The 26,528-nt window shown below is 47.0% G+C and overlaps 1 protein-coding gene across 6 annotated transcripts in view; it reads left to right on the top strand.

The window, feature by feature from the left end:
- Window positions 1–26,528, top strand: part of LOC106591328 (LIM domain-binding protein 1) — a 103,037-nt gene that overhangs the window by 16,435 nt on the left and 60,074 nt on the right. For 3 of the 6 annotated variants that reach the window (XR_006762273.1, XM_045709042.1, XM_045709032.1), the window contains exon 1: window positions 5,141–5,162. The exons of 1 other annotated variant lie outside the window; for it this stretch is intronic. Coding sequence is in view for 3 of the 5 variants with exons in the window: in XM_045709042.1 (XP_045564998.1) it covers window positions 5,156–5,162 (7 nt within the window). In the remaining 2 variants the exon portion in view is untranslated. 2 more of the 6 variants (XM_045709050.1, XM_045709060.1) reach the window with 2 other exon arrangements.

Here is a 26,528-nt window from a genome sequence, read left to right as displayed (position 1 = left end):
GGAAGTCCTATATTAGTTGGGTGTGTTTGTCTGTGTATTTGTGGGAGATTGTTTCGTGTTTAGCGTGTGTAAGCCTAACAGGACTGTCTGTAAAATCGTAAGTTTGTTTTGTTAGTTTTGTATGTTTGTTTTTGAGTTCATTAAATGTTCAAAAATGAACTATCACAACCCTGCTGCATTTTGGTCATCTTTTTCAGACGATGATTTCGCTATATCGTCTTCCCACGAAGAAATCCCTGACACTACCTTTGGGCAGCATGTGCTGGCCCCGCCACCCGAGCAGTTGGGAGGGGAATAGGGTGGAATAAGGGGGGATAAAGGGGGGGTATAAGTGGGGGGGTTACATCAACCCTTTTTTCTTTCTACCTGTCCTTGTTTTGTATGTCTTGTTTTGTAATATTTGTTTTGAGCCCAGAACTCTGGGTCTTGTGGTTAATGTCTGTTCTCTTATGTTTAGATAAGAACTGTAAACTTGTCTTTTATACCTATACACCATTCTTGTGTATGTGTTCAATAAAAAATATTTGAACGAAAAAATTCCCTGTCTTAGGTCAGTTAGGATCACCACTTTATTTTAAGAATGTGAAATGTCAGAATAATAGTAGAGAAAATGATTTATTTCAAATCAAATCAATAAAATTTATTTTTATATAGCCCTTCGTACATCAGCTGATATCTCAAAGTGCTGTACAGAAACCCAGCCTAAAACTCCAAACAGCAAGCAAAGCATGTGAAAGAAGCACGGTGGCTAGGAAAAACTCCCTAGGAAAAACTCCCCAGAAAGGCCAAAAACCTAGGAAGAAACCTAGAGAGGAACCAGGCTATGAGGGGTGGCCAGTCCTCTTCTGGCTGTGCAGGGTGGATATTATAACAGAACATGGTCAAGATGTTAAAATGTTAAAATGTTCATAAATGACCAGCATGGTCAAATAATAATAATCATAGTAGTTGTCGAGGGTGCAACAAGCACGTCCGGTGAACAGGTCAGGGTTCCATAGCCGCAGGCAGAACAGTTGAAACTGGAGCAGCAGCACGGCCAGGTGGAATGGGGACAGCAAGGAGTCATCATACCAGGTAGTCCTGAGGCATGGTCCTAGGGCTCAGGTCCTCCAAGAGAAAGACAGAAAGAGAGAAAGAGAGAATTAGAGAGAGCATATTTAAATTCACACAGGACACCGGATAAGACAAGAGAAATACTCCAGATGTAACAGACTGACCCTGGCCCCCCGACACATAAACTACTGCAGCATAAATACTGGAGGCTGAGACAGGAGGGATCAGAAGACACTGTGGCCCCATCCGATGATACCCCGGACAGGGCCAAACAGGCAGGATATAACCCCACCCACTTTGCCAAAGCACAGCCCCCACACCACTAGAGGGATGTCTCCAACCACCAACTTACCGTCCTAAGACAAGGCCGAGTATAGCCCACAACGATCTCCGCCATGGCACAACCCAAAGGGGGGGCGCCAACCCAGACAGGAAGACCACGTCAGTGACTCAACCCACTCAAGTGACGCACCCCTCCCATGGACGGCATGGAAGAACACCAGTAAGCCAGTGACTCAGCCCCTGTAAAAGGGTTAGAGGCAGAGAATCCCAGTGGAAAGAGGGGAACCGGCAAGGCAGAGACAGCAAGGGCGGTTCGTTGCTCCAGCCTTTCCGTTCACCTTCACACTCCTGGGCCAGACTATACTTAATCATAGGACCTACTGAAGAGATAAGTCTTCAGTAAAGACTTAAAGGTTGAGACTGAGTCTGCGTCTCTCACATAGGTAGGCAGACCATTCCATAAAAATGGAGCTCTATAGGAGAAAGCCCTACCTCCAGCCGTTTGCTTAGAAATTCTAGGGACAATTAGGAGGCCTGCGTCTTGTGACCGTAGCGTACGTGTAGGTATGTACGGCAGGACCAAATCGGAAAGATAGGTAGGAGCAAGCCCATGTAATGCTTTGTAGGTTAGCAGTAAAACCTTGAAATCAGCCCTTGCCTTAACAGGAAGCCAGTGTAGGGAGGCTAGCACTGGAGTAATATGATCAAATTTTTTGGTTCTAGTCAGGATTCTAGCAGCCGTATTTAGCACTAACTGAAGTTTATTTAGTGCTTTATCCGGGTAGCCGGAAAGTAGAGCATTGCAGTAGTCCAGCCTAGAAGTAACAAAAGCATGGATTAATTTTTCTGCGTCATTTTTGGACAGAAAGTTTCTGATTTTTGCAATGTTACGTAGATGGAAAAAAGCTGTCCTTGAAACAGTCTTGATATGTTCTTCAAAAGAGAGATCAGGGTCCAGAGTAACGCCGAGGTCCTTCACAGTTTTATTTGAGACGACTGTACAACCATCCAGATTAATTGTCAGATTCAACAGAAGATCTCTTTGTTTCTTGGGACCTAGAACAAGCATCTCTGTTTTGTCCGAGTTTAATAGTAGAAAGTTTGCAGCCATCCACTTCCTTATGTCTGGGACACAGGCTTCTAGTGAGGGCAATTTTGGGGCTTCACCATGTTTCATTGAAATGTACAGCTGTGTGTCGTCCGCATAGCAGTGAAATTTAACATTATGTTTTCGAATGACATCCCCAAGAGGTAAAATATATAGTGAAAACAATAGTGGTCCTAAAACGGAACCTTGAGGAACACCGAAATTTACAATTGATTTGTCAGAGGACAAACCATTCACAGAGACAAACTGATATCTTTCCGACAGATAAGATCTAAACCAGGCCAGAACTTGTCCATGTAGACCAATTTGGGTTTCCAATCTCTCCAAAAGAATGTGGTGATCGATGGTATCAAAAGCGGCACTAAGATCTAGGAGCACGAGGACAGATGCAGAGCCTCGGTCTGACGTCATTAAAAGGTCATTTACCACCTTCACAAGTGCAGTCTCAGTGCTATGATGGGGTCTAAAACCAGACTGAAGCGTTTCGTATACATTGTTTGTCTTCAGGAAGGCAGTGAGTTGCTGTGCAACAGCTTTTTCTAACATTTTTGAGAGGAATGGAAGATTCGATATAGATTTGATATTTCAGCTTTTATTTCTTTCATCACTTTCCCAGTGGGTCATAAGTTTACATACACTCAATTAGTATTTGGTAGCATTGCCTTGAAATTGTTTAACTTGGGTCAAATGTTTTGGGTAGCCTTCCACAAGCTTCCCACAATAAGTTGGGTGAATTTTGGCCCATTCCTCCTGACAGAGCTGGTGTAACTGAGTTAGGTTTGAAGGCCTCCTTGCTCACACACGCTTTTTCAGTTCTGCCCACACATTTTCTATGGGATTGAGGTCAGGGCTTTGAGATGGCCACTCCAATACATTGACTTTGTTGTCCTTAAGCCATTTTGCCACAACTTTGGAAGTATGCTTGGGGTCATTGTCCATTTGGAAGACCCATTTGTGACCAAGCTTTAACTTCCTGACTGATGTCTTGAGATGTTGCTTCAATATATCCACATAATTTTCCTCCCTCATGATGCCATTTATTTTGTGAAGTGCACCAGTCCCTCCTGCAGCAAAGCACCCCCACAACATGATGCCGCCACCCCTGTGCTTCACGATTGGGATGGGGTTCTTCGGCTTGCAAGCCTCCCCCTTTTTCCTCCAAACATAATGATGGTCATTATGGCCAAACAGTTCTATTTTTGTTTCATCAGACCAGAGGACATTTCTCCAAAAAGTCCCATCTTTGTCCATATGTGCAGTTGCAAACCGTAGTCTGGCTTTTTTTAATGGCGGTTTTGGAGCAGTGGCTTCTTCCTTGCTGAGCGGCCTTTCAGGTTATGTCGATATAGGACTTGTTTTACTGTGGATATTGATATTTTTGTACCTGTTTCCTCCAGCATCTTCACAAGGTCCTTTGCAGTTGTTCTGGGATTGATTTGCACTTTTCGCACCAAAGTACGTTCATCTCTAGGAGACAGAACGCGTCTCCTTCATGAGCGGTATGACGGCTGCGTGGTCCCATGGTGTTTATACTTGCGTACTATTGTTTGTACAGATGAACGTGGTACCTTCAGGCGTTTGGAAATTGCTCCCAAGGATGAACCAGACTTGTGGAGATCTACAATTTTTTTTCTGACGTCTTGGCTGATTTCTTTTGATTTTCCCATGATGTCAAGCAAAGAGGCACTGAGTTTGAAGGTATGCCTTGAAATACATCCACAGGTACACCTCCAATTGACTCAAATGATGTCAATTAGCCAGAAGCTAATTAGCCAGAAGCTAATCAGAAGCTTCTAAAGCAATGACATTATTTTCTGGAATGTTCCAAGCTGTTTAAAGGCACAGTCAACTTAGTGTATGTAAACTTCTGACCCACTGGAATTGTGATACAGTGAATTATAAGTGACATAATCTGCCTGTAAACAATTGTTAGAAAAATTACTTGTGTCATGCACAAAGTAGATGTCCTAACCAACTTGCCAAAACTATAGTTTGTTAACAAGAAATTTGTGGAGTGGTTCAAAAACGAGTTTTAATGACTCCAACCTAAGTGTATGTAACCTTCCGACTTCAACTGTAGATGAATGTAGCTCTATTTTTGTATATTACTGAAAGAATATAGGACTAACGCCCCTAAACAGTGGTGGTCATTGCCATAGGCACAGATCTAGGATCAGCCTCCTCTCCTCCGAGCTTAACCTTAACCAATTTACGGAGAATATAAAACTGACCTTCAATAAAGCAACTAGGGCAGGGATTGGCCAATGATCTACACTCCCCCTTAGACACAGTTCTAGGATCAGTTCTTTCTCCCCCAATCCAAACTTTAACCATTTGATGAGTAATATAAAACTGACATTAGATCAGTGTCTAGGGCAGAGTTGGTGCTACTCCGGGGGTGGGCAGGGAGAGTGAGACGGTTGTTATCAGAACGTTGACAGACGTGTGTGTCGTTTAGCTTCCTGTTGACAGGGGAGTGGAGGAGTAATACACACACACATGCCCCTCAGCTGCACCAGTCTGGGGATAGGAGATACGGAGAGAGAGAGAGAGAGAGAGAGAGACAAGAGAGAGAGAGAGAGAGAGAGAGAGAGAGAGAGAAGTAGTCCAGTATTGTCAGTTAGTCATGGTAGTGTAGAACTGTGAGGTAACATAATGGCAATGACTGAGCAATTAGAGACTGGAGCAGGTGAGTCTCTCTCTCTCCCTGTTATGTACTGTAAGTAGCATTATGACAGTGCTATGTAGTATTATGACAGTGCTATGTAGCATCATGACACTGTTATGCAGCATTATGACACTTATGTAGCATTCTGACAGTGCTATGTAGTATTATGACAGTGTTATGTAGCTTTATGACATTGTTATGTAGCATTGTGACACTATTATGTAGCATTATGACACTAATATGTAGCATTATGACAAAGGGGTCAAGTAAAGTGATACCAAACCGTACATATGGATGTAATTCCAGTATTGACAGGTCTAAACTATGTAATCTCAGGATGTACAGTGGTATTTCATCTTTGATGTATAAGTGGACAGACTTTTTGATTCATTGTATTTCTTAATCCATTATTACTATGTATAATAACAGCTACACACAGCTTTAGGCGTGAGACTGAAGGTCTGTGTGTGTGTGTGTGTGTGTGTGTGTGTGTGTGTGTGTGTGTGTGTGTGTGTGTGTGTGTGTGTGTGTGTGTGTGTGTGTGTGTGTGTGTGTAGTAGCTCACATGTTAGGGGGAAGTGGCGGGGAAGTGAGTCGGGAGCGGTCTGGGGTGCTTTAGTTGTGTGTGTGTGTGTGCTTGTGTGTGTGCTTGTGTGCCCGCACGTGTGTGCATGTATGTGTATGCGTGCTTGTGCGTGCTGTGTTTGGGGGATGGGAAGTAGTCTGTCAGAGGCACTATGACATAGTGATGTGGATTTGCCTTCATTATATTCACTGGCCTTTGTAACCATGGTAACACACCCCAGTCAATGGTGTGACAACTGGAGAGGAGCTAAGAGTCAGCCATTCAGATAGACACACAGGAGTTAATCCTCGTGTGTGTGTGTGTGTGTGTGTGTGGAGAGAGAGAGAGAGAGAGAGAGAGAGAGAGAGAGAGTGTGTGTGCAAGGCTCTCCTATTGAAATGGTACATGGTGAGGGTTAATCCCTGTGTGTGGAGGTCACCAGGCTCAGGCTTGGGGTGGCTTCTCTCTCTCTCTCTCTCTCTCTCTCTCTCTCTCTCTCTCTCTCTCCTTCCGTCTCTCTCTTTCTCTCTCTCTCTCTCCCTGTCTTTCTATCTCGCACTCTGTCTGTCTGTCTCTCTCTGGCCGCCCCCTCCCCCCCACCCCTTCTATCATCTTGAGGAGAGGAGAGCTAGACCCCCCCAACATGTCAAACACTCAGTGCTGACCTATTTCCTATTTTGCCTCCCCACTTACATTTTGAGGAAAATAACATATTGGAATTCTACCCTCTTTGCTGCTAATGACTTACAACGTCTGTATCACCCTGACACCCTCTGTATTTTCTGTGTTACACACACACACACACACACACACACACACACACACACACACACACACACACACACACACACACACACACACACTCTCTCTCTCTCTCTCTCTCTCAACAACCCACTGACATGGTCTTGACTCTTGTTATTTTTAACCCCACCAGTATGGACACATGCGGATCTCTCTTTCTCTCTCCCCCTCTCCCTCTCTCTCCCTTTCCTCTCTCTCCCCCTCTCTCCCTCTCCTTCCTCTCCTTCCCTCTTTCTCTCCCTGTCTTCTCCATATATGATTAAAATGTGCAATGATTTAGGAGGATTAAGTGTTCTACTGCTTCTCCTTTCAGCTTAGTGTTTTTAGTTAACTGTTGAGGCGGCCAGCAAAATCTGTTTGTGTGTGTGTGTGTGTGTGTGTGTGTGTGTGTGTGTGTGTGTGTGTTGTGTGTGTGTGTTGTTGTGTGTGTGTTATTGTGTGCATTTGTGTGTGTGTATGTGTGTGTCTGATTTTAGTTAACTGTTGAGGTGGCCAGCAGAAGCTGTGTGTGAATGTGCATGTGTATACTATATTGCTGTAAGTAGACACACACAGCAATGTTTTAAAGCTTTTCACACCTACAAGTTAAGCTGTAAACCTTTTAGGATTTAGTATGATTTGTTCTTTATGGAAAAGGTTTCATATGGGCAATAGAACATGGTCTCAGAGCATTTTGTATTATTCTGTACGTAAATCCATTGGGCAATAGAACATGGTCTCAGAGCATTTTGTATTATTCTGTACGTAAATCCATTGGGCAATAACATGAATAGGCCTATGTATGAGTTTATCACATAGCCTACACATGTGTATACATTATTTGCCTATATCGCTCAGAAAAGTTTATATTGAACACTATTTGTTAGTGTTTCAAGATGTCATTTATAAAAGCATTATTTGTTGGGAGTCATTAAACTCCCCAGACGTGTGTAGTATGATCTCCTGTTCAATTGGGACAGTCAATTTGATTTATCGATTGATCTAGAGTAGACAGTGTCAATGAATTCAAGACCAATATTTAAACTAGGCGATGACACCTAGTGATGATGATAGCTTTGCCTTTAATTTCACGACAACAAATCTAATTTCGCCCATCATCGCACTATTCCATTATTGTTCGACCATAATTATCCTAACACGCGTCTCTGTTCGGTTCTGTCGCAGACGGTTTTCTCTTTGAGGATTAGGTCAATTTCCATACATGTCAGTTATGGCGATAGAGAGAGCTCAGAGATGGTACAGAAAAAATGCTTAGCCAACAACCTATGCGCCGTGTTGCAGAAGGACAGAGGGGGAAGGGAGACTGGATAGGGTACGAGAGTAAGTAGGTGGCGGACGGTGTTCTCTCGTTCTACCGGATCTTTCATTCTAAGGATAGAGAGAGAGCGGGTGACTGGACTGGAGGAGAGGAGCAGCGCACAAGCGAGTGAGCGCTGGAGAGAGAGAGAAGGAGGAGGGAGGGCCAAGAGCTATTGTTCATGTTTGCCCACGAACAAAGGACTTATCTGGGTCTGTACGTAAAATCGACTGCAGGCTTGTGTCCACCGACAAGGCCTCATGAGGGATAAAATAACCTATTTCTCATTGTCCGTATTTTCTGGTCCAGTATTCCCGTTATAATATTTTGGGGTTTATTCTAAAAAAGTGGGACGTACTACGTTAGGACGAACCAGTCAGCCACCGTAGCGTTTTACGCAAGGAGCGTGCTACACAGTAGCTACTATCCAGTTCTGTAAACATCCTTTGATTGGGACTTCTCTTGCAGGTAAAGGGTTACACTGGTCAAACGCAAACGTCTATTTCTATTCTAATCATTTCTAAAGTTTTATTTAAAAAAAAGAAAATAGACATTTCTGCAATGTATGTGCATGGTTGTAGTTTGCGTGTATCCTTTTTACATTTTTGCTATAACAATTCTAAATGTTAACTGGTTAGCAAGTTAGCTAGCCATCTGCAAAGATGGTAACCGGAGGCGGCTAGTTGAGCGTTAGCTATGTGTTGGGCCTGCTACGTCGCTGTTGTGTGTAGTCAGCGATTTTCTATGGCTTTGTTTTGATTGAAGAAGATGTCCTATCACCGTTTGCTACTGTTGCAGTCGCGTCAATTTATCATCAAATACAGCTACCCATTTTGCAACGATATGTGAACCCCCGGCGTTCAGATGTAGCTAGCCTGTAATGCTAACTAAATGTAACATTGGAGCTAGCCAGTTAGCTTGGAGCTAGCTAACTTCTCATGTAGCCACAGCTGATGCTAGCCACTTTGTTGACAAACATTACTGACCTTATACCTGACTACTATTGTAGTACACGCTTTCTTGTAAACAATCTAGCTAACGTTAGCTATTTAATTTGTTATCAAATTAGAAATACTCCAGCTATCACTTCACTTCAAATGTAGCCATAGTAGGCTAGAGTCTTTGTAGTTTGTGAAATGCGTAGTTTGTGAAATGCTGGTTTTAGAATCTAAAATGGCATTTATTTATTATATAATCGTGAAGGTTTAGGCTTTAGTTCTAATCGTGAATTCTCGAATGGAATTCCTCTGAGAATGTTGTGTGTTTGGCTTCCTGAACACTGCTCCCTGACTGATGACAGGTCAGATTTACGGTCAGGGAAATCACATTACCACCACCATTACATCTCAAAGACAGGAAGTGTGTGTCTCTCTCTCCCCCCGTGTGTGTGTGTGTGTGTGTGTGTGTGTGTGTGTGTGTGTGTGTGTGTGTGTGTGTGTGTGTGTGTGTGTGTGTGTGTGTTATTGTTGTAGAGAGGGTAATTTGCAGCAGAGGAAGTGTGGCTTGTAGCTGATTTGATTTGGACTGGCCCATCGTTTACCACCAAGTAAAGGAACGGAGCTAATGGTTCTTTATACACACACTACACACACACACTAAGTGAAGGATCATAGCTAATGGGTTTGTACTGTAGTCTCTTAGCTTGTAATGGAAATAATATTCATTAATTAATGTATCCATTCATTTTGTTGTGATGATGCAGCAATTATCATAGGGTTATTGGCATTCCACAGAGTTGGGATATGGCCTAAAACCCCTACACAATTAAAGGTCAATACACTGCATTTCAAACAGTCATCAATAATGTAATGAGTTCAGGGCTTGTAAAATGATTCCTAGGTTAAATATAAGCCTTCCACGACCATAAGACCCACCAATCATTACATTACTTATCAAAATACTTTAACCTGCTTTTTTTGCAATAATCACTGGCTTTCAAGTCTGTCTATGAACAATCCCCTTTTTGTTCCAAATGTAACCAGCTCCATGCACATCCACGAATACTGGCCAACATCAGCTAGCAGGCAGTATAGAAAATGAACTCAGAAATAATCTCTCCAGCACAAACCCAGGTGCTAGTGAGTAGCCAGCTAATATTTACATTTAGCTCCCGAGTGTTGCAGCGGTCTAAGGCGCTGCATCTCAGTGCTAGAGGTGTCACTACAGACCCTGGTTCGATTCCAGGCTGTATCACAACCGGCCATGATTGGGAGTCCCATAGGGCAGCTCACAATTGGCCCGGCGTCATCCGGGTTAAGGGCTTGGTGTCACAGTACAGAAGGAGGGGGGGCTTGGTGTTACAGTCCAGAAGGAGGGGGGGCTTGGTGTTACAGTCCAGAAGGAGGAGGGGCTTGGTGTCACAGCACAGGAGGAGGAGGGGCTTGGTGTCACACTACAGAAGGAGGGGGGGCTTGGTGTTACAGTCCAGAAGGAGGGGGCTTGGTGTTACAGTCCAGAAGGAGGAGGGGCTTGGTGTCACAGCACAGGAGGAGGAGGGGCTTGGTGTCACACTACAGAAGGAGGGGGGGGCTTGGTGTCACAGTCCAGAAGGAGGAGGGGCTTGGTGTCACAGCACAGAAGGAGGGGGGGCTTGGTGTCACAGCACAGAAGGAGGGGGGGCTTGGTGTCACAGTCCAGAAGGAGGAGGGGCTTGGTGTCACAGCACAGAAGGAGGGGGGCTTGGTGTCACAGTCCAGAAGGAGGAGGGGCTTGGTGTCACAGCACAGGAGGAGGAGGGGCTTGGTGTCACACTACAGAAGGAGGGAAGGAGACGAGACCAAAAAGAAAACGCCTCATCAAAAAATAAAAGATTGATTCTGGCAATACAGACGTTTGTAACATCGCACTAAAACATCCATTCTAATGAATTGGATATATATCGACCAGCCCTAATTCCACAACAACAGTTAGGCTACACACAGTTTTGATACTTTGGTTTGAGTGAGATGGTGTTTTGGCAGTCATGACAACGCTCTCCTGTCTGTCTCTGGGTCTAGTCTATGCATGTGTCTGTCTCTGGGTCTAGTCTATGCATGTGTCTGTCTCTGGGTCTAGTCTATGCATGTGTCTGTCTCTGGGTCTAGTCTATGCATGTGTCTGTCTCTGGGTCTAGTCTATGCGTGTGTCTGTCTCTGGGTCTAGTCTATGCGTGTGTCTGTCTCTGGGTCTAGTCTATGCGTGTGTCTGTCTCTGGGTCTAGTCTATGCGTGTGTCTGTCTCTGGGTCTAGTCTATGCGTGTGTCTGTCTCTGGGTCTAGTCTATGCGTGTGTCTGTCTCTGGGTCTAGTCTATGCGTGTGTCTGTCTCTGGGTCTAGTCTATGCGTGTGTCTGTCTCTGTAGAGAGTGTAGAGAGTAATGATAGGTGTGTCTGTGTCTGATAAATGTTTTATGAGACCAACCCTTTACGACAGAACTGCTACTTCCTGTGGGACACGGGTAAGGGACAGCTTTGGGACACGGGTAGGGGACAGCTTTGGGACACGGGTAAGGGACAGCTTTGGGACACGGGTCAGGGACAGCTTTGGGACACGGGTCAGGGACAGCTTTGGGACACGGGTAAGGGACAGCTTAGGGACACGGGTAAGGGACAGCTTAGGGACACGGGTAAGGGACAGCTTTGGGACACGGGTAAGGGACAGCTTTGGGACACGGGTAAGGGACAGCTTTGGGACACGGGTAGGGGACAGCTTTGGGACACGGGTAGGGACAGCTTGGTGGGACAGCTTTGGGACACGGGTAAGGGACAGCTTTGGGACACGGGTAAGGGACAGCTTTGGGACACGGGTAGGGACAGCTTTGGGACACGGGTAGGGGACAGCTTTGGGACACGGGTAGGGGACAGCTTTGGGACACGGGTAGGGGACAGCTTTGGGACACGGGTAGGGAACAGCTTTGGGACACGGGTAGGGAACAGCTTTGGGACACGGGTAATGGACAGCTTTGGGACACGGGTAAGGGACAGCTTTGGGACACGGGTAAGGGACGTTTTCTTACGGTCGACAACATTTGTATCGACGGGTGGATTATTTATCTAACTTTATTGCGACAAGCGATGTGCTTTAGAATAATAGATGATTGGTGAATCATTTTGAAGGTAGGGGGGTGCTGACGTTTCTAAACTGGGGGGTTCGAGCGCTGAATGCTGATTGGCTGGCAGCCGTGGTATATCAGAGTGCTCGCTAAGTAAATGTTAACGCCCAATTTTCCTAAACACATGAATAGATTGTAGTTTCAAAAGTGCAGTAAAAGTGCATTAACTGCAGTCGACTGTGATATTCTGGACGCACTAATTGCAGAATATACTATATCATTACTATATATTATTATATATTACTGTATATATATCATATGTATTACTATACTGCACTCTAACTGCAGTTACACTGCAAATGTACTGCAGTAAAACAAGTGTTATTTTGGACTTGGTATTTCTACTGCACTCTGACTGAGATTGTAGCCTCGGAGATTGTAGCCTCGGAGGAGAGATGATGGTGTCCACACTATGAACACAACATCACCAAGGAATCAGTCTTATCATCATAAGTCACAAGTGTTGTTGGATTAAAGCATCTGCTAAATGGCATGTTGTTGTTATTATTAGATAGTCAGCTGTATAAGCTATGTGAGATGAGGTGGGAGACATCAACAATGGGTAGGGCTACACACACACAGTGAGCTGAGGCAGGAGACATCAACAATGAGAGTTTCTATCAGACAGTACAGGTCATGACCTCTGGTCCAGGGTCAGGCTGTGTGTGTGACCTTTGGTCCAGGGTCAGGCAGCGTGGCTGTGTTAGTGACCTCTGGTCCAGGGTCAGGCAGGGTGGCTGTGTGTGTGTGACCTCTGGTCCAGGGTCAGGCAGCGTGGCTGTGTTAGTGACCTCTGGTCCAGGGTCAGGCAGCGTGGCTGTGTGTGTGTGACCTCTGGTCCAGGGTCAGGCAGCGTGGCTGTGTTAGTGACCTCTGGTCCAGGGTCAGGCTGTGTTAGTGACCTCTGGTCCAGGGTCAGGCAGCGTGGCTGTGTGTGTGTGACCTCTGGTCCAGGGTCAGGCAGTGTGGCTGTGTGTGTGTGTGTAGAGGATATAGAAGAGGGTGGAGTAGAGGGGTGTGGGAAGGAGACTGGGTAGAGGATATAGAAGAGGGTGGAGTAGAGGGGTGTGGGAAGGAGACAGGGGGTAGAGGATATAGAAGAGGGTGGAGTAGAGGGGTGTGAGAAGGAGACGGGGTAGAGGATATAGAAGAGGGTGGAGTAGAGGGGTGTGAGAAGGAGACAGGGGGTAGAGGATATAGAAGAGGGTGGAGTAGAGGGGTGTGAGAAGGAGACGGGGTAGAGGATATAGAAGAGGGTGGAGTAGAGGGGTGTGAGAAGGAGACAGGGGGTAGAGGATATAGAAGAGGGTGGAGTAGAGGGGTGTGAGAAGGAGACAGGGGTAGAGGATATAGAAGAGGGTGGAGTAGAGGGGTGTGGGAAGGAGACTGGGTAGAGGATATAGAAGAGGGTGGAGTAGAGGGGTGTGAGAAGGAGACAGGGGGTAGAGGATATAGAAGAGGGCGGAGTAGAGGGGTGTGAGAAGGAGACGGGGTAGAGGATATAGAAGAGGGTGGAGTAGAGGGGTGTGAGAAGGAGACAGGGGGTAGAGGATGTTTGAGAGAAGGATGGTACGTACATGGCATAGAGTGGGGGGCAATTCCATGGTAACGCTAAAACTATGATTTTTCACGTTAAAACGTATACCAAACAAAAACCATTGATTTCAAAGTGAAACAATTCGGACTACTTTTAACAATTTCAACTGCCATTTTTACAAAAACACATTTACAGGAAGAGCTGTGCAGATAGTTTGGTAACCGAATGAAACAGAGGGAGATTTTACCCTAACTGTGCAGATAGTTTGGTAACAGAATGAAACAGTGGGACATTTTACCCTAACTGTGCAGATAGTTTGGTAACAGAATGAAACAGTGGGACATTTTACCCTAACTGTGCAGATAGTTTGGTAACAGAATGAAACAGTGGGACATTTTACCCTAACTGTGCAGATAGTTTGGTAACAGAATGAAACAGTGGGACATTTTACCCTAACTGTGCAGATAGTTTGGTAACAGAATGAAACAGTGGGACATTTTACCCTAACTGTGCAGATAGTTTGGTAACAGAATGAAACAGTGGGACATTTTACCCTAACTGTGCAGATAGTTTGGTAACAGAAGGGAACAGGGAGATTTTACTATAACTGTGCAGATAGTTTGGTAACAGAATGAAACAGTGGGAGATTTTACCATAACTGTGCAGACAGTTTGGTAACAGAATGAAACAGAGGGAGATTTTACCCTAGCTGTGCAGATAGTTTGGTAACAGAATGAAACAGTGGGAGATTTTACCCTAGCTGTGCAGATAGTTTGGTAACAGAAGGAAACAGTGGGACATTTTACCCTAACTGTGCAGATAGTTTGGTAACAGAATGAAACAGTGGGACATTTTACCCTAACTGTGCAGATAGTTTGGTAACAGAAGGAAACAGGGAGATTTTACCATAACTGTGCAGATAGTTTGGTAACAGAAGGAAACAGTGGGAGATTTTACTATAGCTGTGCAGATAGTTTGGTAACAGAATGAAACAGTGGGACATTTTACCATAACTGTGCAGATAGTTTGGTAACAGAAGGAAACAGGGAGATTTTACCATAACTGTGCAGATAGTTTGGTAACAGAAGGGAACAGGGAGATTTTACCATAACTGTGCAGACAGTTTGGTAACAGAAGGGAACAGGGAGATTTTACCATAGCTGTGCAGATAGTTTGGTAACAGAAGGAAACAGGGAGATTTTACTATAGCTGTGCAGATAGTTTGGTAACAGAAGGAAACAGGGAGATTTTACTATAACTGTGCAGATAGTTTGGTAACAGAAGGAAACAGGGAGATTTTACCGTAACAGAAGGAAACAGGGAGATTTTACCATAACTAAACTTTGCATCTGTACAGTTTTTCCTGTAAATGTTTTTTATTTACTACGTAAATTGTTCAAACTAGTCACTGTGCATGGAGTTGTATGCTTTGTTCAACTTTGAAATCAATGTTGTTTTTTTGGAGAGGGAGGGTGCATGCATGGGGGTGAGAGAGTTGAATTGGCGAGGGCAGTAGAACAGTCTGCAGCACCCGGCCTCACCCTATTAGAATCTGAAGTCAAATGTCTACTGTGTGCTGATGATCTGGTGCTTCTGTCCCCAACCAAGGAGGGCCTACAGCAGCACCTAGACCTTCTACACAGATTCTGTCAGACCTGGGCCCTGACAGTAAATCTCAGTAAGACCAAAAAAATGGTGTTCCAAAAAAGGTCCAGTTGCCAGGACCACAAATACAAATTCCATCTAGACACCGTTGCCCTAGAGCACACAAAAAACTGTACATACCTCGGCCTAAACATCAGTGCCACAGGTAACTTCCACAAAGCTGTGAACGAAGAACAAACACCAATACAACCCATAATTATGTTGATTTATTTTCCCTTTTGTACTTTAACTATTTAACCATTTGCACATCATTACAACACTGTATATAGACATAATTTGACATTTGAAATGTCTTTATTAGTTTGGAACTTCTGTGAGTGTAATGTTCACTGTTATTTTGTATTTTTTTTTATTTATTTCCCTTTTGTTTATTATCTACTTCACTTCAAATCTAACTTGCTTTGGTAATGTTAACATATGTTTCCCATGCCAATAAAGCACTTGAGGTGGAGGGGTAGGATTGGCTAGATGGTTGTTATAGAGAGAGGAGGAGGGGTAGGACTGGCTAGATGGTTGTTATGATAGAGAGAGGAGGAGGGGTAGGACTGGCTAGATGGTTGTTATGATAGAGAGGAGGAGGGGTAGGACTGGCTAGATGGTTGTTATAGAGAGAGGAGGAGGGGTAGGACTGGCTAGATGGTTGTTATGATGGAGAGGAGGAGGGGTAGGACTGGCTAGATGGTTGTTATGATAGAGAGGAGGAGGGGTAGGACTGGCTAGATGGTTGTTATAGAGAGAGGTGGAGGGGTAGGACTGGCTAGATGGTTGTTATAGAGAGAGGTGGAGGGGTAGGACTGGCTAGATGGTTGTTATGATAGAGAGAGGAGGGGTAGGACTGGCTAGATGGTTGTTATAGAGAGAGGAGGAGGGGTAGGACTGGCTAGATGGTTGTTATAGAGAGAGGAGGAGGGGTAGGACTGGCTAGATGGTTGTTATGATAGAGAGAGGAGGAGGGGTAGGACTGGCTAGATGGTTGTTATGATAGAGAGGAGGAGGGGTAGGACTGGCTAGATGGTTGTTATAATAGAGAGGAGGAGGGGTAGGACTGGCTAGATGGTTGTTATGATAGAGAGGAGGAGGGGTAGGACTGGCTAGATGGTTGTTATGATAGAGAGAGGAGGAGGGGTAGGACTGGCTAGATGGTTGTTATGATAGAGAGAGGAGGAGGGGTAGGACTGGCTAGATGGTTGTTATGATAGAGAGGAGGAGGGGTAGGACTGGCTAGATGGTTGTTATGATAGAGAGGAGGAGGGGTAGGACTGGCTAGATGGTTGTTATGATAGAGAGGAGGAGGGGTAGGACTGGCTAGATGGTTGTTATAATAGAGAGGAGGAGGGGTAGGACTGGCTAGATGGTTGTTATGATAAGAGAGGAGGAGGGGTAGGACTGGCTAGATGGTTGTTATGATAGAGAGAGGAGGAGGGGTAGGACTGGCTAGATGGTTGTTATGATAGAGAGAGGAGGAGGGGTAGGACTGGCTAGATGGTTGTTATGATAGAGAGAGGAGGAGGGGTAGGACTGGCTAGATGGTTGTTATGATAGAGAGGAGGAGGGGTAGGACTGGCTAGATGGTTGTTATGATAGAGAGGAGGAGGGGTAGGACTGGCTAGATGGTTGTTATGATAGAGAGGAGGAGGGGTAGGACTGGCTAGATGGTTGTTATAATAGAGAGGAGGAGGGGTAGGACTGGCTAGATGGTTGTTATGATAGAGAGGAGGAGGGGTAGGACTGGCTAGATGGTTGTTATGATAGAGAGAGGAGGAGGGGTAGGACTGGCTAGATGGTTGTTATGATAGAGAGAGGAGGAGGGGTAGGACTGGCTAGATGGTTGTTATGATAGAGAGAGGAGGGGTAGGACTGGCTAGATGGTTGTTATGATAGAGAGGAGGAGGGGTAGGACTGGCTAGATGGTTGTTATAGAGAGAGGAGGAGGGGTAGGACTGGCTAGATGGTTGTTATAGAGAGAGGAGGAGGGGTAGGACTGGCTACATGGTTGTTATAGAGAGAGGAGGAGGGGTAGGACTGGCTAGATGGTTGTTATGATAGAGAGGAGGAGGGGTAGGACTGGCTAGATGGTTGTTATGATAGAGAGGAGGAGGGGTAGGACTGGCTAGATGGTTGTTATGATAGAGAGAGGAGGAGGGGTAGGACTGGCTAGATGGTTGTTATAGAGAGAGGTGGAGGGGTAGGACTGGCTAGATGGTTGTTATAGAGAGAGGTGGAGGGGTAGAACTGGCTAGATGGTTGTTATAGAGAGAGGAGGAGGGGTAGGACTGGCTAGATGGTTGTTATAGAGAGAGGAGGAGGGGTAGGACTGGCTAGATGGTTGTTATAGAGAGAGGAGGAGGGGTAGGACTGGCTAGATGGTTGTTATAGAGAGAGGTGGAGGGGTAGGACTGGCTAGATGGTTGTTATGATAGAGAGAGGAGGGGTAGGACTGGCTAGATGGTTGTTATAGAGAGAGGAGGAAGGGTAGGACTGGCTAGATGGTTGTTATGATGGAGAGGAGGAGGGGTAGGACTGGCTAGATGGTTGTTATAGAGAGAGGTGGAGGGGTAGGACTGGCTAGATGGTTGTTATAGAGAGTGGAGGAGGGGTAGGACTGGCTAGATGGTTGTTATGATAGAGAGGAGGAGGGGTAGGACTGGCTAGATGGTTGTTATGATGGAGAGGAGGAGGGGTAGGACTGGCTAGATGGTTGTTATGATAGAGAGGAGGAGGGGTAGGACTGGCTAGATGGTTGTTATAGAGAGAGGTGGAGGGGTAGGACTGGCTAGATGGTTGTTATAGAGAGAGGTGGAGGGGTAGGACTGGCTAGATGGTTGTTATGATAGAGAGAGGAGGGGTAGGACTGGCTAGATGGTTGTTATAGAGAGAGGAGGAGGGGTAGGACTGGCTAGATGGTTGTTATAGAGAGAGGAGGAGGGGTAGGACTGGCTAGATGGTTGTTATGATAGAGAGAGGAGGAGGGGTAGGACTGGCTAGATGGTTGTTATGATAGAGAGAGGAGGAGGGGTAGGACTGGCTAGATGGTTGTTATGATAGAGAGGAGGAGGGGTAGGACTGGCTAGATGGTTGTTATGATAGAGAGAGGAGGAGGGGTAGGACTGGCTAGATGGTTGTTATGATAGAGAGGAGGAGGGGTAGGACTGGCTAGATGGTTGTTATGATAGAGAGGAGGAGGGGTAGGACTGGCTAGATGGTTGTTATGATAGAGAGGAGGAGGGGTAGGACTGGCTAGATGGTTGTTATGATAGAGAGGAGGAGGGGTAGGACTGGCTAGATGGTTGTTATGATAGAGAGAGGAGGAGGGGTAGGACTGGCTAGATGGTTGTTATGATAGAGAGAGGAGGAGGGGTAGGACTGGCTAGATGGTTGTTATGATAGAGAGGAGGAGGGGTAGGACTGGCTAGATGGTTGTTATGATAGAGAGAGGAGGAGGGGTAGGACTGGCTAGATGGTTGTTATGATAGAGAGAGGAGGAGGGGTAGGACTGGCTAGATGGTTGTTATGATAGAGAGAGGAGGAGGGGTAGGACTGGCTAGATGGTTGTTATGATAGAGAGAGGAGGAGGGGTAGGACTGGCTAGATGGTTGTTATGATAGAGAGGAGGAGGGGTAGGACTGGCTAGATGGTTGTTATAGAGAGAGGAGGAGGGGTAGGACTGGCTAGATGGTTGTTATAGAGAGAGGAGGAGGGGTAGGACTGGCTACATGGTTGTTATAGAGAGAGGAGGAGGGGTAGGACTGGCTAGATGGTTGTTATGATAGAGAGGAGGAGGGGTAGGACTGGCTAGATGGTTGTTATGATAGAGAGGAGGAGGGGTAGGACTGGCTAGATGGTTGTTATGATAGAGAGAGGAGGAGGGGTAGGACTGGCTAGATGGTTGTTATAGAGAGAGGTGGAGGGGTAGGACTGGCTAGATGGTTGTTATAGAGAGAGGTGGAGGGGTAGAACTGGCTAGATGGTTGTTATAGAGAGAGGAGGAGGGGTAGGACTGGCTAGATGGTTGTTATAGAGAGAGGAGGAGGGGTAGGACTGGCTAGATGGTTGTTATAGAGAGAGGAGGAGGGGTAGGACTGGCTAGATGGTTGTTATAGAGAGAGGTGGAGGGGTAGGACTGGCTAGATGGTTGTTATGATAGAGAGAGGAGGGGTAGGACTGGCTAGATGGTTGTTATAGAGAGAGGAGGAAGGGTAGGACTGGCTAGATGGTTGTTATGATGGAGAGGAGGAGGGGTAGGACTGGCTAGATGGTTGTTATAGAGAGAGGTGGAGGGGTAGGACTGGCTAGATGGTTGTTATAGAGAGTGGAGGAGGGGTAGGACTGGCTAGATGGTTGTTATGATAGAGAGGAGGAGGGGTAGGACTGGCTAGATGGTTGTTATGATGGAGAGGAGGAGGGGTAGGACTGGCTAGATGGTTGTTATGATAGAGAGGAGGAGGGGTAGGACTGGCTAGATGGTTGTTATAGAGAGAGGTGGAGGGGTAGGACTGGCTAGATGGTTGTTATAGAGAGAGGTGGAGGGGTAGGACTGGCTAGATGGTTGTTATGATAGAGAGAGGAGGGGTAGGACTGGCTAGATGGTTGTTATAGAGAGAGGAGGAGGGGTAGGACTGGCTAGATGGTTGTTATAGAGAGAGGAGGAGGGGTAGGACTGGCTAGATGGTTGTTATGATAGAGAGAGGAGGAGGGGTAGGACTGGCTAGATGGTTGTTATGATAGAGAGGAGGAGGGGTAGGACTGGCTAGATGGTTGTTATGATAGAGAGAGGAGGAGGGGTAGGACTGGCTAGATGGTTGTTATGATAGAGAGGAGGAGGGGTAGGACTGGCTAGATGGTTGTTATGATAGAGAGGAGGAGGGGTAGGACTGGCTAGATGGTTGTTATGATAGAGAGGAGGAGGGGTAGGACTGGCTAGATGGTTGTTATGATAAGAGAGGAGGAGGGGTAGGACTGGCTAGATGGTTGTTATGATAGAGAGAGGAGGAGGGGTAGGACTGGCTAGATGGTTGTTATAGAGAGAGGAGGAGGGGTAGGACTGGCTAGATGGTTGTTATGATAGAGAGGAGGAGGGGTAGGACTGGCTAGATGGTTGTTATAGAGAGAGGAGGAGGGGTAGGACTGGCTAGATGGTTGTTATAGAGAGAGGAGGAGGGGTAGGACTGGCTACATGGTTGTTATAGAGAGAGGAGGAGGGGTAGGACTGGCTAGATGGTTGTTATGATAGAGAGGAGGAGGGGTAGGACTGGCTAGATGGTTGTTATGATAGAGAGAGGAGGAGGGGTAGGACTGGCTAGATGGTTGTTATAGAGAGAGGAGGAGGGGTAGGACTGGCTAGATGGTTGTTATAGAGAGAGGTGGAGGGGTAGGACTGGCTAGATGGTTGTTATAGAGAGAGGAGGAGGGGTAGGACTGGCTAGATGGTTGTTATAGAGAGAGGAGGAGGGGTAGGACTGGCTAGATGGTTGTTATAGAGAGAGGAGGAGGGGTAGGACTGGCTAGATGGTTGTTATAGAGAGAGGAGGAGGGGTAGGACTGGCTAGATGGTTGTTATAGAGAGAGAGGAGGGGTAGGACTGGCTAGATGGTTGTTATAGAGAGAGGTGGAGGGGTAGGACTGGCTAGATGGTTGTTATGATAGAGAGGAGGAGGGGTAGGACTGGCTAGATGGTTGTTATAGAGAGAGGAGGAGGGGTAGGACTGGCTAGATGGTTGTTATAGAGAGAGAGGAGGGGTAGGACTGGCTAGATGGTTGTTATAGAGAGAGGTGGAGGGGTAGGACTGGCTAGATGGTTGTTATGATAGAGAGGAGGAGGGGTAGGACTGGCTAGATGGTTGTTATAGAGAGAGGAGGAGGGGTAGGACTGGCTAGATGGTTGTTATGATGGAGAGGAGGAGGGGTAGGACTGGCTAGATGGTTGTTATAGAGAGAGGTGGAGGGGTAGGACTGGCTAGATGGTTGTTATGATAGAGAGGAGGAGGGGTAGGACTGGCTAGATGGTTGTTATAGAGAGAGGAGGAGGGGTAGGACTGGCTAGATGGTTGTTATAGAGAGAGGTGGAGGGGTAGGACTGGCTAGATGGTTGTTATGATAGAGAGAGGAGGGGTAGGACTGGCTAGATGGTTGTTATAGAGAGAGGAGGAGGGGTAGGACTGGCTAGATGGTTGTTATGATGGGAGAGGAGGAGGGGTAGGACTGGCTAGATGGTTGTTATAGAGAGAGGAGGAGGGGTAGGACTGGCTAGATGGTTGTTATGATGGAGAGGAGGAGGGGTAGGACTGGCTAGATGGTTGTTATGAGAGAGAGGAGGAGGGGTAGGACTGGCTAGATGGTTGTTATGATAGAGAGGAGGAGGGGTAGGACTGGCTAGATGGTTGTTATGATAGAGAGGAGGAGGGGTAGGACTGGCTAGATGGTTGTTATGATAGAGAGAGGAGGAGGGGTAGGACTGGCTAGATGGTTGTTATAGAGAGAGGAGGAGGGGTAGGACTGGCTAGATGGTTGTTATGATAGAGAGAGGCGGGGTAGGACTGGCTAGATGGTTGTTATGATAGAGAGGAGGAGGGGTAGGACTGGCTAGATGGTTGTTATAGAGAGAGGAGGAGGGGTAGGACTGGCTAGATGGTTGTTATAGAGAGAGGAGGAGGGGTAGGACTGGCTACATGGTTGTTATAGAGAGAGGAGGAGGGGTAGGACTGGCTAGATGGTTGTTATAGAGAGAGGAGGAGGGGTAGGACTGGCTAGATGGTTGTTATAGAGAGAGAGGAGGGGTAGGACTGGCTAGATGGTTGTTATGATGGAGAGGAGGAGGGGTAGGACTGGCTAGATGGTTGTTATTGAGAGAGGTGGAGGGGTATGACTGGCTAGATGGTTGTTATGATAGAGAGGAGGAGGGGTAGGACTGGCTAGATGGTTGTTATAGAGAGAGGAGGAGGGGTAGGACTGGCTAGATGGTTGTTATAGAGAGAGGTGGAGGGGTAGGACTGGCTAGATGGTTGTTTATAGAGAGAGAGGAGGGGTAGGACTGGCTAGATGGTTGTTATAGAGAGAGGAGGAGGGGTAGGACTGGCTAGATGGTTGTTATGATGGAGAGGAGGAGGGGTAGGACTGGCTAGATGGTTGTTATAGAGAGAGGAGGAGGGGTAGGACTGGCTAGATGGTTGTTATAGAGAGAGGAGGAGGGGTAGGACTGGCTAGATGGTTGTTATAGAGAGAGGAGGAGGGGTAGGACTGGCTAGATGGTTGTTATAGAGAGAGGAGGAGGGGTAGGACTGGCTAGATGGTTGTTATGATGGAGAGGAGGAGGGGTAGGACTGGCTAGATGGTTGTTATAGAGAGAGGAGGAGGGGTAGGACTGGCTAGATGGTTGTTATGATGGAGGGGTAGGACTGGCTAGATGGTTGTTATAGAGAGAGGTGGAGGGGTAGGACTGGCTAGATGGTTGTTATGATAGAGAGGAGGAGGGGTAGGACTGGCTAGATGGTTGTTATAGAGAGAGGAGGAGGGGTAGGACTGGCTAGATGGTTGTTATAGAGAGAGGTGGAGGGGTAGGACTGGCTAGATGGTTGTTATGATAGAGAGAGGAGGGGTAGGACTGGCTAGATGGTTGTTATAGAGAGAGGAGGAGGGGTAGGACTGGCTAGATGGTTGTTATAGAGAGAGGTGGAGGGGTAGGACTGGCTAGATGGTTGTTATAGAGAGAGGAGGAGGGGTAGGACTGGCTAGATGGTTGTTATGATAGAGAGGAGGAGGGGTAGGACTGGCTAGATGGTTGTTATAGAGAGAGGAGGAGGGGTAGGACTGGCTAGATGGTTGTTATGATAGAGAGGAGGAGGGGTAGGACTGGCTAGATGGTTGTTATAGAGAGAGGTGGAGGGGTAGGACTGGCTAGATGGTTGTTATAGAGAGAGGAGGAGGGGTAGGACTGGCTAGATGGTTGTTATGATAGAGAGGAGGAGGGGTAGGACTGGCTAGATGGTTGTTATAGAGAGAGGAGGAGGGGTAGGACTGGCTAGATGGTTGTTATGATAGAGAGAGGAGGAGGGGTAGGACTGGCTAGATGGTTGTTATGATAGAGAGGAGGAGGGGTAGGACTGGCTAGATGGTTGTTATGATAGAGAGGAGGAGGGGTAGGACTGGCTAGATGGTTGTTATGATAGAGAGGAGGAGGGGTAGGACTGGCTAGATGGTTGTTATGATAGAGAGGAGGAGGGGTAGGACTGGCTAGATGGTTGTTATGATAGAGAGGAGGAGGGGTAGGACTGGCTAGATGGTTGTTATAGAGAGAGGAGGAGGGGTAGGACTGGCTAGATGGTTGTTATAGAGAGAGGAGGAGGGGTAGGACTGGCTAGATGGCTGTTATGATAGAGAGGAGGAGGGGTAGGACTGGCTACATGGTTGTTATAGAGAGAGGAGGAGGGGTAGGACTGGCTAGATGGTTGTTATGATGGAGGAGGGGTAGGACTGGCTAGATGGTTGTTATAGAGAGAGGTGGAGGGGTAGGACTGGCTAGATGGTTGTTATGATAGAGAGGGGGAGGGGTAGGACTGGCTAGATGGTTGTTATGATAGAGAGGAGGAGGGGTAGGACTGGCTAGATGGTTGTTATAGAGAGAGGAGGAGGGGTAGGACTGGCTAGATGGTTGTTATAAGAGAGAGGAGGAGGGGTAGGACTGGCTAGATGGTTGTTATGATAGAGAGAGGAGGAGGGGTAGGACTGGCTAGATGGTTGTTATGATAGAGAGAGGAGGAGGGGTAGGACTGGCTAGATGGTTGTTATAGAGAGAGGAGGAGGGGTAGGACTGGCTAGATGGTTGTTATAGAGAGAGGAGGAGGGGTAGGACTGGCTAGATGGTTGTTATAGAGAGAGGAGGAGGGGTAGGACTGGCTAGATGGTTGTTATAGAGAGAGGAGGAGGGGTAGGACTGGCTAGATGGTTGTTATGATAGAGAGGAGGAGGGGTAGGACTGGCTAGATGGTTGTTATGATAGAGAGGAGGAGGGGTAGGACTGGCTAGATGGTTGTTATAGAGAGAGGTGGAGGGGTAGGACTGGCTAGATGGTTGTTATAGAGAGAGGAGGAGGGGTAGGACTGGCTAGATGGTTGTTATGATAGAGAGGAGGAGGGGTAGGACTGGCTAGATGGTTGTTATGATAGAGAGTGGAGGGGTAGGACTGGCTAGATGGTTGTTATAGAGAGAGGAGGAGGGGTAGGACTGGCTAGATGGTTGTTATAGAGAGAGGTGGAGGGGTAGGACTGGCTAGATGGTTGTTATAGAGAGAGGAGGAGGGGTAGGACTGGCTAGATGGTTGTTAGAGAGAGAGGAGGAGGGGTAGGACTGGCTAGATGGTTGTTATAGAGAGAGGAGGAGAGGTAGGACTGGCTAGATGGTTGTTATGATAGAGAGAGGAGGAGGGGTAGGACTGGCTAGATGGTTGTTATGATAGAGAGAGGAGGGGTAGGGACTGGCTAGATGGTTGTTATGATAGAGAGGAGGAGGGGTAGGACTGGCTAGATGGTTGTTATAGAGAGAGGAGGAGGGGTAGGACTGGCTAGATGGTTGTTATAGAGAGAGGAGGAGGGGTAGGACTGGCTAGATGGTTGTTATAGAGAGAGGAGGAGGGGTAGGACTGGCTAGATGGTTGTTATAGAGAGAGGAGGAGGGGTAGGACTGGCTAGATGGTTGTTATGATAGAGAGGAGGAGGGGTAGGACTGGCTAGATGGTTGTTATGATAGAGAGGAGGAGGGGTAGGACTGGCTAGATGGTTGTTATAGAGAGAGGAGGAGGGGTAGGACTGGCTAGATGGTTGTTATAGAGAGAGGTGGAGGGGTAGGACTGGCTAGATGGTTGTTATGATAGAGAGAGGAGGAGGGGTAGGACTGGCTAGATGGTTGTTATAGAGAGAGGAGGAGGGGTAGGACTGGCTAGATGGTTGTTATAGAGAGAGGTGGAGGGGTAGGACTGGCTAGATGGTTGTTATTAGAGAGAGGAGGAGGGTAGGGACTGGCTAGATGGTTGTTATGATAGAGAGAGGAGGAGGGGTAGGACTGGCTAGATGGTTGTTATAGAGAGAGGAGGAGGGGTAGGACTGGCTAGATGGTTGTTATGATAGAGAGAGGAGGGTAGGACTGGCTAGATGGTTGTTATAGAGAGAGGAGGGTAGGACTGGCTAGATGGTTGTTATAGAGAGAGGTGGAGGGGTAGGACTGGCTAGATGGTTGTTATAGAGAGAGGTGGAGGGGTAGGACTGGCTAGATGGTTGTTATAGAGAGAGGTGGAGGGGTAGGACTGGCTAGATGGTTGTTATAGAGAGAGGAGGAGGGGTAGGACTGGCTAGATGGTTGTTATGATAGAGAGTTGGAGGGGTAGGACTGGCTAGATGGTTGTTATGATAGAGAGAGGAGGAGGGGTAGGATTGGCTAGATGGTTGTTATGATAGAGAGGAGGAGGGGTAGGACTGGCTAGATGGTTGTTATGATAGAGAGGAGGAGGGGTAGGACTGGCTAGATGGTTGTTATAGAGAGAGGTGGAGGGGCAGGACTGGCTAGATGGTTGTTATAGAGAGAGGTGGAGGGGTAGGACTGGCTAGATGGTTGTTAAGAGAGAGGTGGAGGGGTAGGACTGGCTAGATGGTTGTTATAGAGAGAGGAGGAGGGGTAGGACTGGCTAGATGGTTGTTATAGAGAGAGGTGGAGGGGTAGGACTGGCTAGATGGTTGTTATAGAGAGAGGTGGAGGGGTAGGACTGGCTAGATTGTTGTTATAGAGAGAGGAGGAGGGTAGGACTGGCTAGATGGTTGTTATAGAGAGAGGTGGAGGGGTAGGACTGGCTAGATGGTTGTTATAGAGAGAGGAGGAGGGGTAGGACTGGCTAGATGGTTGTTATAGAGAGAGGAGGAGGGGTAGGACTGGCTAGATGGTTGTTATGATAGAGAGGAGGAGGGGTAGGACTGGCTAGATGGTTGTTATGATAGAGAGGAGGAGGGGTAGGACTGGCTAGATGGTTGTTATAGAGAGAGGAGGAGGGGTAGGACTGGCTAGATGGTTGTTATAGAGAGAGGAGGAGGGGTAGGACTGGCTAGATGGTTGTTATAGAGAGAGGAGGAGGGGTAGGACTGGCTAGATGGTTGTTATGAGAGAGAGGAGGAGGGGTAGGACTGGCTAGATGGTTGTTATAGAGAGAGGAGGAGGGGTAGGACTGGCTAGATGGTTGTTATAGAGAGAGGAGGAGGGGTAGGGACTGGCTAGATGGTTGTTATAGAGAGAGGAGGAGGGTAGGACTGGCTAGATGGTTGTTATAGAGAGAGGGAGGAGGGGTAGGACTGGCTAGATGGTTGTTATAGAGAGAGGAGGAGGGGTAGGACTGGCTAGATGGTTGTTATGATAGAGAGAGGAGGAGGGGTAGGACTGGCTAGATGGTTGTTATGATAGAGAGAGGAGGAGGGGTAGGACTGGCTAGA

Source organism: Salmo salar, chromosome ssa02 (assembly GCF_905237065.1).
Source record: "Salmo salar chromosome ssa02, Ssal_v3.1, whole genome shotgun sequence".
Lineage (NCBI taxonomy): Eukaryota > Metazoa > Chordata > Actinopteri > Salmoniformes > Salmonidae > Salmo > Salmo salar.
Note: the sequence above shows the minus strand (reverse complement) of the source record. Positions and strands in the feature narration are given on the sequence as shown.